Source organism: Polyergus mexicanus, unplaced genomic scaffold (genome assembly GCF_030449975.1).
Source record: "Polyergus mexicanus isolate NDT 795.1 unplaced genomic scaffold, iyPolMexi1.0 SCAF_13, whole genome shotgun sequence".
NCBI lineage: Eukaryota > Metazoa > Arthropoda > Insecta > Hymenoptera > Formicidae > Polyergus > Polyergus mexicanus.
In genome coordinates, this window is record NW_027223333.1 from 3203468 (window position 1) to 3219663 (window position 16196).

At 28.1% G+C, this 16196-nt stretch overlaps 2 protein-coding genes and 1 long non-coding RNA gene across 5 annotated transcripts; 2 read left to right on the top strand and 1 right to left on the bottom strand.

Moving 5' to 3' along the window:
• Positions 1 to 1379: 1379 nt before the first annotated feature.
• On the bottom strand, positions 1380 to 5439 carry Ero1l (endoplasmic reticulum oxidoreductin-1-like protein). Of its 2 annotated transcripts, XM_070305685.1 has the most exons (9): positions 4983 to 5439; positions 4521 to 4724; positions 4275 to 4432; positions 4026 to 4211; positions 3888 to 3934; positions 3466 to 3645; positions 3297 to 3378; positions 2919 to 3212; positions 1380 to 2552 (listed from the first exon to the last, which is right to left on the bottom strand). In XM_070305685.1, exons 1-9 carry the CDS (start codon positions 5106 to 5108, stop codon positions 2501 to 2503), a joined length of 1329 nt encoding a protein of 442 aa, XP_070161786.1. In that variant the 5' UTR covers positions 5109 to 5439; the 3' UTR covers positions 1380 to 2500. The 2 variants fall into 2 exon arrangements, with proteins under 2 accessions (XP_070161786.1, XP_070161785.1); XM_070305684.1 differs by having other exon boundaries at positions 3297 to 3645.
• Positions 5440 to 6861: 1422 nt separating this feature from the next.
• Positions 6862 to 9161, top strand: LOC138938568 (uncharacterized). 2 transcript variants are annotated; one of them, XR_011447728.1, is made up of 5 exons: positions 6862 to 7017; positions 7184 to 7241; positions 7763 to 7950; positions 8040 to 8199; positions 8482 to 9161. It is a non-coding gene; the product is annotated as an uncharacterized lncRNA (long non-coding RNA). The 2 variants fall into 2 exon arrangements; XR_011447729.1 differs by lacking the exon at positions 7184 to 7241 and having other exon boundaries at positions 6868 to 7017.
• A 1204-nt stretch (positions 9162 to 10365) lies between these two features.
• LOC138938567 (cytochrome P450 4C1-like) lies at positions 10366 to 15278 on the top strand. The gene is made up of 13 exons (XM_070305638.1): positions 10366 to 10454; positions 10708 to 10926; positions 11237 to 11346; positions 11589 to 11679; positions 12251 to 12436; positions 12658 to 12751; positions 13237 to 13339; positions 13554 to 13659; positions 13903 to 14009; positions 14088 to 14156; positions 14344 to 14512; positions 14705 to 14884; positions 14950 to 15278. The coding sequence occupies exons 2-13, from the start codon at positions 10773 to 10775 to the stop codon at positions 15111 to 15113; spliced, it is 1533 nt and encodes a 510-aa protein (XP_070161739.1). The 5' UTR covers positions 10366 to 10454; positions 10708 to 10772; the 3' UTR covers positions 15114 to 15278.
• The last annotated feature ends 918 nt before the right edge of the window (positions 15279 to 16196 follow it).

Consider the following 16196-nt stretch of genomic DNA (forward strand, 5'->3'; position numbering starts at 1 on the left):
ATGATTATTTTGAATATTGAATAAATTATATATTTTTAAATTGCATCGATTACAATTGAAGAGGAACATATATAAAATAAGAACATATATTATATATACACATATATATATATATACAGGGTGTCCGGCGTCAATCGCATCACTGGTCGTGTAGAGCAGACGAAATCGAGAAGAAAAATCTTTTACCATTTTTTTCTATAACACTTAATAAAAGAGTTATTATTGAATAAAGTCTGACTAATCTGTGCCGACCTTTAGCTGAACGCAGATTAGCCAGACTTTACTCAATAATAACTCTTTTATTAAGTATTAAAGAAAAAAATGGTAAGACTTTTCTTCTCGATTTCATTTGCTTTACCTGCACACGACCAGTGATGCGATTGACGCCGGATACCCTGTATATATATGTATGAAAATATATAAAAAAAAAGTTACTTCTTTTGGCATGGGCAATCACGCTATGCATTCTGTGTCCGCAAATTCTCTATCTATAATACGATATGTCAAATCTATGTTTAATAGAAAAATTCATCTATACTCCGTCCAAAGAGAGAATGATCTCGATCGGACGAAAACTTGTCTCGCGCGCAGATCTCCACCCACAGAAGCTGTATCTACGTATACGGCTATGATTATACAGTATTGAGTATCTCGCCATGTTTTCCCCACTTTGCCTGCTTATGTGCGGACCGAAGTCATTCTCTCTTTGGACGGAGTATATACATACATATATGCTGGGCCATCCTGTACATATATATATACTCCGTCCAGTGCTGTGCTCCGATTCACCATCCGGGTGCATCTGATATTATAGTATATATCACGTATATTATAATATCGGATGCACCCGGGTGGGGAATCAGAACACAGCCCGGCGAGAGAATGACCTCGGTCTGTGCATAGGCGGATAAAGTGGGGAAAACATAGCGAGGTACTCAATACCGTATACGTAGATACGGATTTTTTGGGGGGAGATCTGCGCGAAATGGCCAAGTTTTCATCTGACCCGAGATCATTCTCTCGCTGAACGGAGTAAAATATATATATATATATATATATATATATATATATATATATATATATATACATACACATATAGGATGTCCCAGCACACATATATATATATATATATATATAGATGAATTTTTCTATTAAACATAGATTTGACATATCGCAAGCTATATTCCAATAATACAAATAAAATTTACATACATATAATTATAAACTTAAATACAACTCTGATTGTTACCAACCATATATATAAAAGAAATTGTATTTATAAATATTTATATACTTACAAATGTTTGTCTTTATGAAAAATAAACTATTACTATGAATAAAATTTTTTCATATTGATTATAAAAATATATGTATCGTATTGTAAATAAAACCCCACTTTCATAAAATATAATATACATAAATTTTTAATTTATATAAATAGTAGATAAAATATTTATCACAGATGGAATAAAAAAATTACCATATAAATCGGAAGAAAATATCAATTCAGAGAACAACTTCTTACTAAATATGTCTAATTACATTTTTTCACATATATCTGTATCGTATGTATGTGTGTATGTATGTGTAATCATACCAATGATTTTTTCCTTCAGTTAAGTAGCTTAATGATTTTTTTCTTTATTTTCTCTTCGTATATTATTATCCTATTCATTGATATAAGAAGAATACACTTGGTTATCGACTTGCATAAATAAACACTGGTGTAATTGGTCTCTTAACATACATACGAGAGGAGTCAGAAAGTAAGAGATAAGTCAGAAAATAAGGTTCCCAACTTGTTTATTTTTTTTTAATACTTTATATAACTTTGTTGAGAAATACTTACATCTCTCAAACATATACATCCTTATACACTATTTTTCAACAGGACCCCATTTTTTGTCGATAGAATTTTGATATAGATCTACGATCTAGACAAATACAACCTCAACAGAGAAGGCAACTATGTGAAAAGATAATGTAAAGATATATGTATATTTGAGAGATTTAACTACTTTAATAAAAATAAAAAGGTAAAACAGTAAACGAATTAAAAATCTTTTTTTCTGACTTCCCCTCATATATTATATGTGTATATATGTATATACATAGCTTTCACATAGCATTGGAAGAAATATTTACAAATCTAATTAGAGCTAACATGTAAACTGGCATTTATATAGTTACAAAATTATATTGATATAATTGAATAAATGATCCCAATATAATAATAAATTCTCTTCACCTTGTCCTTTAAAAAGGATAAAACTCGATAAAAAATTCCGACCGACTCTATTATTAATTCCTTAGTTACGTAAATATATAATATCCAAAACACTTATACTAATACAAATATGCATTCAATAAGATTAATACAACAAAATTCATTTTCTACAAATAAAGCAAGCTAAAACAAGGTAGAAAATCTGAGTGATGTCTTTATGTGATGTTTTTCAATGATATTGAAAAGTTTTTAATTATAAGCTGATACTATATGTTATCTCATCATCCTGCGAAACCTGTCCAACTCAAAAATACTTTCTGATAGCCTGTAAGAATTGAGAACATTATCAATAAACTAGATTAATTTTTCTATAGCAGGGTGTCTACTCAAATCTTGTAAAAAAATTCCCTGATCTTCCAGGTATTTTTGTTCAAAGTTCCAGATAAAGAGAACATTTAAAAAATTTTTTTGGTGCAACTCCGTAAAATAAATTATAGTCACTTATGTTTCAAACGCTAAATTTGGAAATGTACTGAAAAAAAAGACGAATTCCCAAATTCCCAATAAAATTTCACGAGAGATTTTTGATCTTTTCAGGTACAAAAAAAAAAAAAATTCCTAAGAATACCAGGTTTTCCATATTTTTTCAAAGTAGACATCCTCTATAATAAATATTAAAAATGAAATCTACCTTCCAAAAGCATTCACCAAAGCAACAATCTCACTTCTTTCTAGGAAAAACGACTTTCGATTAAGATTATTAAGTGTTGGTTTCCATCTATCAAATTTTCCTGAGAATAATATCTTTAACGCAGTACCCAGGCCATGAATTTGCAATTTACCCCATAGCTTACATTTATCACATCCCACACAATCCATAATACGTGAAATATTTCTGAAATGTTGTCTAAATTCTTCTTTCAACAATTGTGCTTCTGTTCCACCAGTGAACATAACAGTTTCATTAAAATGTTCTGGGAATGATCTGCAATATATAACAATCACATTCATTTCATTATAATTGTATATGTATTGTAACAATTAAAATATTCTTGCATAGAATACTTACTTAATAACATTCAATATATCATTCATGGCTAATCTTGTATCTTCATCATCCATTTCATTACCTGTATAGTATTCTTCTCTTTCTAAATAAGGTGCAGCTTTAGCCAGAGCTCTTAATTCAAGTAAAAAAGTGAAATATAAATTCTTAAGCCAGTTTGGACCTTCATCACCTGTTGTTTCAGAAGAAAATCTTCTTTGTAACTCTTCCAAATTAGGACCCCATTGATTATCAGACGAGACTTGCAAGCCATCTTGAAGGGCTAACAAATATTTTGAACATAAATGTATATTAATGCTAGCATGCAAGCCAGATATAACTCGGTAAAAAACTCGTTTCTCTAAACACATTCCTGAAACATAATGCATATATCTATATTGAAAAAAATAAATATGCAAAAGTTTGATTTAATACATATAACTGTAACTTTTTCATATCTTCTTTTCAGATCAATTAAAGCTGTATTTTACAAATAATGTAAATAATATTTGTAAAGAAGTTTTATTATAAGAACAAACCTAAGAAAAATATACAGACAGCTATTTCATAAGCATTCATATAAGATTTAAAAAGAATGAAGATGGTAAGACTTACTATTTATCTTAGAAGATTGTATAAAAATGTGAGGTGAGTTTTCAGGTCTGCAAACAATAATTTATTATACTAAACTATATAAATTTGATAGCAAGATAAAAAATACAGATAACACTTAGCATAACTATAATTGTATACCTAAAACAATTTTCCATGTATATACTTCGCCATATTCTGCGTGCACTGACTCCTTTATATCCTGTATATCTCTCAGGATTAAGTAAAAGATCCACATATTCCCCTTGACTAGACTCTTTTACACAAAAATTATCTTGCGCATCATCATGCCGCTGCCATCGTTCAAATTCTTTGTAATTTTCTGAACTATAATAAGATTTATATTTTATTTTGGACTTTTACTCGGCATTAAATATATTTTTTAATTACCTAATTGTTGTGTTTAAGAAACCGAGTTCCATATTATGATCTCTAGAGCTATGTCTGCAATAAGTAATTTGTGCATCTGATCTATATTTATCTACTGGACTTTCATTAATATGAATATCTCTTGGAATCTCTCCCTTTAAACCTTCTGGGATATCATTCTACAATAGAGTAAGTGCAGAAAATAAAAAATTAAGATCATTGATATTTAAAAAATAGCATTTTGTATATAAAAAAAAGAGAACTTACATCTTGACAGGGCAGCACATGACAATAACGAATAGCACATTTGCTATCGTCTGCCCAGAATGGACAATTCTGGTTCAAGTTTACCTTGTAAAACCTAAAATAATCTCTGCCTAGAAGACTTTGAATTCTCGGATATATTCTCATATTGTTAAAATAGTCCACAGTATCTACATTACAAGTACAGTCGTCTATAGATCCTTTTAACTGAAATTTTAATTGTAACTTTAATAAGATATCAGTAAACAGGACTATTATTATAAATTAGATTATTATAAATTAAATTAAATTAATTATTATAAATTAGAAAAACAAATAATGAAAAATATATGAAGAAAAAAAAGAGAAGAAGATTATTATAATTTCAAAAATGTTAGACGTAAAAGCAAGATGCCTAAAAAAATCAAAAAAAGTATAAATTTTGTTTTTGGTGCGATACAAGATATCAAGAATGACATCAAATACCTTGCAGAAACATTGGTCATCCCTTTTGTTGTTAGTTCTAAAATAATTTGCACCTACTTGTAGGTGAAAAAGTAAAATTATTAGGAACAGCCAATAGAATATTCTCTTACTATATCCGAGATTCATCTTAACACACAAAAGTCGCTGATGCGACTACTTCGTCGCACCATTAATTGGGTCGTGATAAAAAGTAATATCTTCAAATATTGGATTGAGACTTTATTATTTTCGAATCACATCAATCCGCGTTTACGTATTGCATCAAGCATAATAGCCTAATAATTTGATGATATAAAACAATATTGCACGTTTTATCATATTATACTTAGTCGAAAATAAATCTCGACTAAATCATAAAATGACAATCATAAAAATCGTATAATATACACACAGAGAAAACAATAATGCACGTAATTCCTATTATTTCTAATAATATATTAGAAAATTTTTCAGTTTGTCTCACTACGTTATAGAAGATGTATGTGATTGTATATATAATATACATATATATTCATGTGAAATATGAGGATACGTGGAATACGTGGGATAGGTTGATTTGCAGGAGATAAGAATGTTGTGCTCGTATGTTCATACATAGGCCTAGTTTACATCGTATCTTTAATATGTATTATGCGGCGTCTACAATAGAGATTTTAAGCCCTAAGTCTTAAGAAATTGACCAATTACAGTCATGTATGAGAAGAATACTCGACTGTGATTGGTCAATTTCTTAAGGCTTAAAATCTCTATTGTAGACGCCGCTTTGCACTGGCCAATCATAGCCATTTCCCTAAGGCCGGTTCTACAATAAGTCGTATGTCGTAAGCAAATTGACCAACCACAATCCATTTTTTTTGGAATTATCGACTGTGATTGGTCAATTTCCATACGATTAACGACATACGACTTATTGTAGAACCGGCTTAAAGAATAAAATGGTTGTGATTGGTCGGTATAGTATTTAGTACGTATTAAAGTATATCGGTGTAAACAAGTCCAATAACTGTATTTAGTAAAAGCCAGTGAGATCTGTTATGGCTTCTGCACACGGGACGCGGTAAAGCGGGGAGCACGCACTTTTGCATAAGCGCATAATCATAACCATAAGGAATTTGATTGGTCAATTTCCTTATGCATAAGGAAATTGACCAATTAAATTTCTTAGGGATATTTTTCGTATGTTTCAAGGAGCAAATTTTAAAATTCAAATATAAATTAAAATTATGTTTTGTTATTTACTGCCAATATTAAAAATCTAATATTAAAAATAATTCACCGTTCTTCAATATTTGAGGCTTTCGTGCTGTACATGAATATTTTAGGTTTGGCTCCCGGGTTTGAGTTGTGTAATATTTTCTAAACAATCCAATATCTGAATTCCCTATGTTGGGATTGCATCAGAAATTGAACTGATAGAAAATAATTACATTTGTAATTTCCTGTCAGTTGCTCTTTGCAAGCTTTATATAATTCTCATGACCAAATCTCAAATACGAGTTCGCGTGTCGTATAGCGGTAAACAAACGAACTAGCGGTTGAATACTATATTTGTGCTGCCATTTTAGGCGGTTATTCACAACTCAATATTCAACACGTGGTGCAAGTTTTAAATTATTTGGTTCAATAGTTAATGAGATACGGTCATGCAAATTAGTGTTACAAAATTTTGTTTAAAAATCGGTGTAATGGAAGAAACTCTTGACAATGCGCCAACATTAAATTCTCCCAGTGAGCATTATTGAGAGGATGAGCTCTTTAAGAGGACTTTTTAAAGACTTAATTAAATTTTCTTAGAAATGATATCAGTAAGTTATCTTTTTTAAGATATCTTTCAGAAGAGCTCTTTATGATATCTCTTCATAGATATCTCTAAAATCTCTAGCAAGCGTGCTATTTTAGATATTTTACGAACGCTGCACACATGCGCAAGAAATGTACGTGTGAACTAGAGACCCCGTGTCTAGTGTGAACTGCGTGCCACTGCGTGCTTTGGATTTCAGAAAGATAGCATTTCTTCAATATTAACGTTTTTAAGGTAATCTTTTTTTCTTAAATTATAAATATTATTAAATATGTATTTGAGTATAAAATAGATTAATATTTTCATATATATTTTTGTTATGTCTATATCCAATCTAAGAAGTTAGGTTATATCTTCAAAAAGCACATGTTTCAAAATTATAAATTTTTTTTATTCATAGTCTGGGCATTTTAAACCCTGTTTTAACATCAGAATCGGATAGGATTTATCAGGTCATAGTGAGTACCTATAGCCTAAGAGTAATTTATTTTAAAATTTTAAGCGTTTATATTTTTGTGATACATATTGCAAATCATAATGTACATATCAAGGATAAAGTGGTACAATGTGTATTTCAATAAGAAAAATAAAATAATTTTGGCATTTTATTATATTTATTCTATATTGCAATTTCTATATTGCTCTGCTTACCAGAGAAGTTGGGTTTTATATTTGCAAGAAACACGCATATTGCAATCATAAAAATTCTTTTTTATTGTAGTCTATATATATATTTAAAATGTATTTAGTGTTTTTTTTTCAATAAATTTTTGTGTTAGACAACTTTTCTTTATATTTTTTACTTTTGAAAATATATAAATAGATTTATTTTATTATTTCTTTGTGCATATTAGTTGATTCTCTCTCTCTCTCTCTCTCTCTCTCTCTCTCTCTATATATATATATATATATATATATATATATATATATATAATTAATATGCATATGTATTAAATATTATAAATTTTGTTAAATATAGATGGTTGTCGCGATGACATTCAAAAGATTATACGATTGTTAATTACGATCCAACAATTATTATTAGATGAACACCCACATTCTTCACAAAAAAATACTACAAATTTAAACTTACCAATTGGAACACCAGAAGCACTAGAGAAATTTAACAAATTATTAATACAAGACTCCGTATCTTTGTTGCAATATGTAAGTACACTTTATCTAATATGTAAGTACAATTAAATTTAAAAAACAAATGTATATATGTATAATAATAAAATTACATGTTTTTACAGAAAAAATTAATTAAAACTGTAGGAGGGAAAGATGCAGAACAACATGTAAGAAACGCACTGAAACTTACTTTAACTGATCATTTGGCGTACAAACTTTCATGGACAGGACAGAAAAAAACTGTTGAAACGAGATGTATGAAATTTGTTGACGTCATTATCGGTATTTATGTTTTCTTATATTTTATTTTAATATATCAGAATTAATAATATATTAATATTATTTAATTAAAAAGCATTACTCACGCGCGCGCGCACATATGTAATGCTATTTTTTTATTTTGTTATTATGTTTTTATGAAAATAAAAATTCATCATTAATAGCAAGAAAATATATTTATACTGAAAATATATAATAAATGTATAACAAAATTTATAATTTATAATTTTAATAATTTTATTTTAATCACTTTATCATTTAATTTTTGTAACAAAATTTTTTCAGAAGTAATCATCGATATTAGAGAAAAAATTTCTTCGCATTCTGTCCAAAACGTAATAAAAAATTGGCTTCAGCATGCTGGAGATAGGATTAATCAAAACTCCAAGAGACACGCCAGTGAAAAGAAGAAATAGAAGAAGAAAAAAGTTTCAAAAATATTTAAAAAAGATTTTTTCTAAGGCGAAAAAACGTATTCTGTGTGATATTAATTATTATTTTCCTTTATTATTTGATTGAAGGCTGCTCAATTTAATATATTGTTTTTCACAAATATTTATGTAAATGCGTACATTATTGTTTAACGTCAAGCAGCATGTTTGCATACTCAAATTTAGTTTTTGTAATAACGATTTATTTCGTTTACTTTACATTTTTTCATAAAGATATACTTACATTTTTCTTATAAAGATAAAATTGAATTTTTTTTAGCAATACTAAAGTATATATATGGTATATGTATATGCTTATATTTGTTTTTCTTTCATGCAATATTATAAATGTTTTTCATTTTAAATAGAATAAAGCATTTCATTGTTAATAATAATCTATGTGCAATTATATGGCAAATTTTTTATTTTATTATCAAATTGATTGTATTATAAAAAGTTATTTTTATTATACAAAAATAATTTAGCAAATGTTGTATTTTGCAAAGTTCTAATAAAATGTTATTAAAAAATGTATACTAAGAGTTATATTTTTCTTTAAATAAAAAAATGTAAAGGGCGTTTTTTAATTCATCGATTGATTAATCCCATGATGCACAAATGTAGCAAATCCAGGACTTTGCTGTCCTTGCGCATCATGAGATTGATCAATCGATGAATTAAAAAACTCGTCCAAAAATATGATACTACAAATAGAACGGTTCTTAACGGTGACATTTTTTTGATATTTAAAAGAAGTCAGATTGTGGAATTCTTTTAGATGTCAATTATATGATGTCTTTCTTTCCTCTAAAATCGACGCATTGGAGGACTTATTGATATCATAATATTATCATTTTGATGGTGTTTTCGGAAGTCCGACTCTTAAACTTGAGTACTTTATGAATTTCTTTTGATAACATATTGCTCACTGGGCTGTGTTAAATTAGAAAATTTTCCATCAGAAACGTTACAAATGATTCAACAAGCCTACGGAGAGTCAGCTATGTATAAGAGTAACGTTTTGAAGATATAGATGACATAAAAAAAAAGTGAATCAAATTTTGAAAAAGTATGCTTCAAAGGATTAGACTTGGAAATTTCACTAATTTAATGCAGAATTTAATGTTGGCGCGTTTCTTCCATTACATCGATAATTTAAACAAAATTATGTAACACAACTTTGCGTAACTGTATCTCATTAACTATATTGAACCAAATAATTTAAAACTTGCATCGTGTGTTGAGTATTGAATTGTGATTAACTCTCCAAAATTGCAACGCAAATGGATCAAACGTTCAGAAATGCGAAGCGAGTCGCGAAACTTAATTGTTCGACTATGTATACTTTAGCAACGTTTGTTAGCACAACAATTTTTTTGGCGTGGACTTGACACCTTGTTTTATTATCTCATTGCCTTCAATGTTAATCTTTTTTACGACATAAACTCATTGAATAATGATATATAAATGCAAATGCAAGAGATTTATATTCAGCAAACTAAGATCTTTATACGCTGTTCTCTGATATTCTGCTCTTTTTGTTACAATTGATAGATGATGAAAGATTAATAATGATGATTATCGATACTAATCTTTGAATTTTATTCTGGCTGAAATAAGCGATGGCGATAGACGAAGCCTATTGATTGGACAAAGTGACTATATAAATCGAGATTATATAACTGGGAAACGACTATAAACATAGGCGGCTTAAATTTTTATTATCAGTTCGCAAAGATTTGTTTTACCAGCACATGTATCTACTTGAAGATATTTGCAATTACATTTCAAACATTTGAATAGTGTTTCAACTGATCTTCGCATAAGGTGAATCTCTTAGATAATCGGCAGTATTTGTATAAAATGAAAATTTTATATTATTGCAAAATCTAAATAATGTTTAATAATATCACAATGAGTGAACGCGTTATTTTTACATAAATTTTCTCAAATACCGCAAGTTAGCTTGATTCGATTGTTATAATCTTATTAAATGCATATTATATTATTTTTACAAAAACTTTTAAATAAATGAAATAAACAACAAAAACAAAAAAGGCTCTTATAATATGTATTCAAGGATCAGTAAAACAGTAAACTAAAGAAGATCAAGCTCAATTAAACGGTCAAGAACATCAAGAAACAATGTTTATCACTATATTATTATTATCCACGTTTATTTTATTGGCATATTATCATTACGTACATTATGGAAGAACTATGCGACTCCTTAATCTTTTACCGGGACCACTGGGTGATCCGATTATTGGCAATACATTACAATTTCTTATTTCAGCAGGCAAGTATAAAATTTCTAATTTATTTACATTAATTGGCAATCAACTCATTATTCATGCACACATACAAGCACAAGTTAAATTCATAAAACCTTGTGCTCTGGAACGTATATCTATCAAAAATATTTACATACAGATTACATATTTTAGTTCTTCTCTCAGCAATATCCATTTGCAAATCATTATCATAACTATTAATTATTTATTTTCAACGTATATGAGTAAAGATGCAACCAAATAATGATAAAATTAATTTTTGATATTTATAATATAATTTTGTAATATTATTGATATTTATAATATAATTTTCAGAGAAACTCTGGAAACTATTTTGTAGTCTATCTGACAATTATTATCCCATTTACAAAGTGTGGAGTAACTTCATAAATGTTGTGCAAATCCGTCATCCAGATGATCTGGAGGTAATAAAAGAAATTCAATTTTCTATAGACTTTACAATTTAATTAGATTTAAAAATCTTGCGTTTCATAAAAAGATTATTGTTCGTAAAAAAAAAGTTCCTTAAAATGATAGAATAGAGAAAATATCGATACTTGATCGAAATTATATATTCGACATACGATTAATACATTATTTGTGTATCTAACATTGAGTGATATAATAAACTAATGTTTCGTTCTTAACATGTTTTTTATGATTTCAGACAATACTAAGTAGCACCAAGCACATCGAAAAAGGTAGTCTATATAACTTGTTACATCCTTGGCTTGGTACAGGTCTTCTCACGAGCACAGGTAACATAATGGCCTTAACATATGAGCGTACATACTTTATTATTATAGTTTTGTTTTCGATTTTTCATCACAAGAAATGAAATAAAATGTAAGAATTATATTTGAATACTATTTTTAACGATGAATTCTTACATATAACTTAACTTTTTCGTTGTAAAAAGTAATAAATTTAAAAAAAAATCACAAATGAATAATATTGAGAGATAATTTCATCGTGATACATATATTCTCAAGTAAATAAAAGTAATAGATGTTTCAATTAAAGAATATATTCTATAACAATGAACATCATCACGCAACAGGCTTTTTAATAAATTATAGTTTACTTTGATCTACCAACCCATAAAATTTTAATTACAAAATAATGATTAAATTCAAGTTGATATTTGCACCTCCGTTTATCATAAAAATTTCATGAAAAGAAAGTTTAAAAAATTATAAAAATATTAATGTAATATAATAATATTATTTGAGAATTGCTCAATAAACATTAAACTAATAGAGAGAATAATCTTATATAATATTATTTGTATTTTATTGCATAATTTACGTTATAGCGTTTTTGTTTTAGGTGCTAAGTGGCATACACGACGAAAAATATTAACACCTACGTTCCATTTCAGTATATTGAATCAATTTGTTGATATCTTGATCAAGGAGGGCGATTGTATGACAAAATCTTTGAAAGACGTCGGAGGGACAGTTGTAAAAGATTTAATACCATTTATTAGCGAACATACGCTCAACGCCATATGCGGTAAAGTTTCTGCAAAATTCTTATTGTCCTAAGTTATGTACGGGGTTGTCATTCTAAATGATATGATTGGTTAAGATTAGAAGATAATTTGCTCCTATACAAAGTATCGATGCTGCAGGAAGAATAGAAAATATTCGATTTTTTATACTCAAAACTATTCATGAAATATTCAGTTTTGACAATTTTCGACTGTGTATCTTATATAATAAATGCACTTGTAGAAACTGCCATGGGCATCTCTCTGCAAAAATTTGGTGAGTTCGAGCAACAGTATCGAAATGCGACTCACGACATAATCGAATTGGTGGTTTATAGGTAACTTATTACGTAGTAAATAATTGTGTAATATATCTATGATCCTTCCAGTTATGATTGTGATATTGCCATACACTTTGAAAAAAATATAATTATTGTTATATAACCATATGAAGGTAAACAATTAGTGTAAGACGTCATTTCGTTAAATGTTTTATTTTTAAATAAAAATTGTTTGCAATTTTTAAAATGTTGAAAATATTAAAATTGTTAGAATATTAAAATATTAAATAAAATAAATTGCGCAATAAAATTTGAAGAGAAATTATCTATAATTAAAGAATCTATAATTAAAACAAAGGTATTATGTTTTTTGAATTTTTTAAATACCACACATAATTAAAAAAATTTTTTTTTACCTATATTCTTTACAATCTATGAGATTACTTAAAGATTACTCTCAGATTTTATGGCGGCTTTAAATAAGGCTTTTACAAAATTATATCATTTTTGAAATTATATAGTGTTTTTGAATTATGGTTTAGAGCATTCAGGCCTTGGTTCTATAACGATTTGTTATTCTCATTATCGCCACAAGGAAGAAAGCAAAAAAAAATCTTGAGAATATTGCATGGATTTACGGAAAAAGTACGCTATAAATTATATAATATTTTAAATCGTCTCCACTCTCTTTTTTTTTATATAAAATTATACTAAATCTGGTAATCTTCGAATCGGAAGATTACGTGATTAATCGTAAATGTTAATAACACATTATGCTATTAATATTTATGGTATAGTACGATGTGATATTATTATTTAATAGAAAAATCTAAAAATTTAATATTTTATTCATATGTAGATCATCGCGGAAAGAAAACTTTATCACGAACACACCAATGATCGATACTTAAAAAACCTTGAAAATGACAAAGAGACGGAGATACATGATGTCGAAGTATTTGGAGGTACATAAGAAATCACAGCTTCTATTTTAGTTTGTTTACGCAATCTAAAATGTTTAAAATTATGCTTGTAATATTTATTCTAAATGCATAATATCACACGTAACGCAACATATGTTTGCCGTAAAATTAAATCATTATTATTTCTTATAGAAAATCTGGATTTGTTAAACCAGTATAATGTCATATAATTAAAGCGTAACATACAAAAATAAGATCGACGCTAATGTGCTTTTTTATTTCTAGTTAAGAAAAAGCGGCTAGCTATGTTGGATCTCTTAATAGCAGCATCTCGAGACAACTTTTTAACTGATTTGGACATCAGAGAAGAAGTCGATACTTTTATGTTTGAGGTATATATTTATAATCTTCTTGTTTTATTTTTTGTTCACATTATGTAAGCTCGTTTAATGATATGACGATGATTACAGGGTCACGATACAACAGCGATGGGTATAACCTTTGCTTTATTACTATTAGCTGAACACAAAGATATCCAGGTACATTTTTTCAGTATATTGCGATATATTTTTTAAATTGCGATTTTTATTCAAACTAATACAAGTATCAAACTTTTATTGGAATTTATTATTATTTTTTTGTTTATTAAATTTTTTTGTATTTATGTATATAAAAAATAGAATATATATATTAAGAAATACATTTTAATTATTATCGATGACATAGGAAAGTGTGAGGGTTGAAGTCGATAACGCGATGCAGGAGAACGGAGGGAAACTTACAACGCGATCGTTGCAAAATTTACCAGTACTAGATAGATGTTTAAAGGAAGCGCTACGTTTATATCCCAGCGTGTTTTTCATATTACGAAACGTTGAGGAGGATGTAAAATTACGTAATAATTAATCACTTTTTTTGCATATATCTTTGAACATGTCATTTTACGAAATATATATATTTTCAAATGTAAAATAAGTTCAATTGCTTTAACATTCAAAGAATACAATATTATGTATATTTTATTTCTCAAAAGGACTCTTATTTTTGTAAATTTTAATATTTTGTAATTTTATAATACGCTTTTCAGATTCATATGTTATACCTGCTGGAACGATTTTATATCTTAATATCTACGGAGTTCATAGAGATTCCAATTTTTGGTCAAATCCAGAAATATTTGATCCGGATAGATTTTTGTCCGAGAAGATAAAGAATCGTCATCCTTATTCCTATCTGCCGTTCAGTGCAGGACCGAGGAATTGCATAGGTAAATTGCTCGCGATTTATATTTCTTCTTATGCCGATTGTTCTTGATAAGATTTTGAATTGTAGGTCAACGATTCGCTCTGCTGGAGTTGAAAGCTATGATAGCTCCTTTGGTGCACAATTTTTATTTGGAGCCCGTTGATTATTTAAAGGATGTTCGGTTGACCGCCGATATTATAATTCGTCCTTCTCATCCGGTTCATATAAAATTCATTCCAATCAACCGTTAACAACCGTTTAGAATTAACACAAATACCACACGAGTGTAAGAAATTGATGAAAATGTTTTATAGGATAAAAAATGATCCAATATGTGATTGTGTGAATATTTTACATTAAATATGTTTTATTTCTATTTTATTAGTTTCGAATAAAGGTATTGTGGAATAATGCAAGAAAGTAAAGTGATTTCTTTTAATCGATGTTATATTAAGCATGCTGCAATATCATAATTAAATTTGCTAATAATTTGCTAGTATAATATGTTTTTCTTTTTTCATCTTTCGGTGTATATGTATGAAATTTGATGTTCTGTCCTTCCATTCTTTATTCAACATATCATAATCATTTTTATTATATCATAATATTACCACATTTTCTTCATGGTATTTAATATTGAATTTATTTTCAATGCTTTGCTTTATTAATTCAACAAATTCTGCATCATCATTTATGTTGCCATGCAATACCAATTCTAGTGGCTTCTATTCTTTTTCTTGCTTTTCTGTATTTATCTTCTTTCTTATCTCCTTACTTCCCAGACAGCACAAAACATCCTCAGGATCATCCTGAATATGTCCAGGACGGTTCAGGACATTTGTAGGATGTTTAAAGATATTATTATAAATATATTTATAAAAATTTAATATGCATACATAATTATTTTTAGTTGTGTCGGCTATTTTATATAATTTAGAAATCTTAAGTATTATAATAAGTATTAATGTCCTATAAATGTCCACTGGATAACCCCTGGATGTCTGTAGAATATATCTGCCCTGTCTATTATATTGGATGTCTTTTGGATTTCCAGAGGACATATACATGTGCAATTAATTGTTAACGTTAATTTCATTTAATATTAATAATTGAATTTGATGCGCACATTTTCAGATATCCAAAATTATTATTTATTTAATATTTCATGAGAAATGTTACTGTTCGCAACATTCCAAAAACTTTACAAACAATAGTATTTAATCGCTAGTTCGTTTGTTTACCGCTATGCGACACGCGAACTCGTATTTGAGATTTGGTCATGAGAATTATATAAAGCTTGCAAAGAGCAACTGACAGGAAATTACAAATGTAAT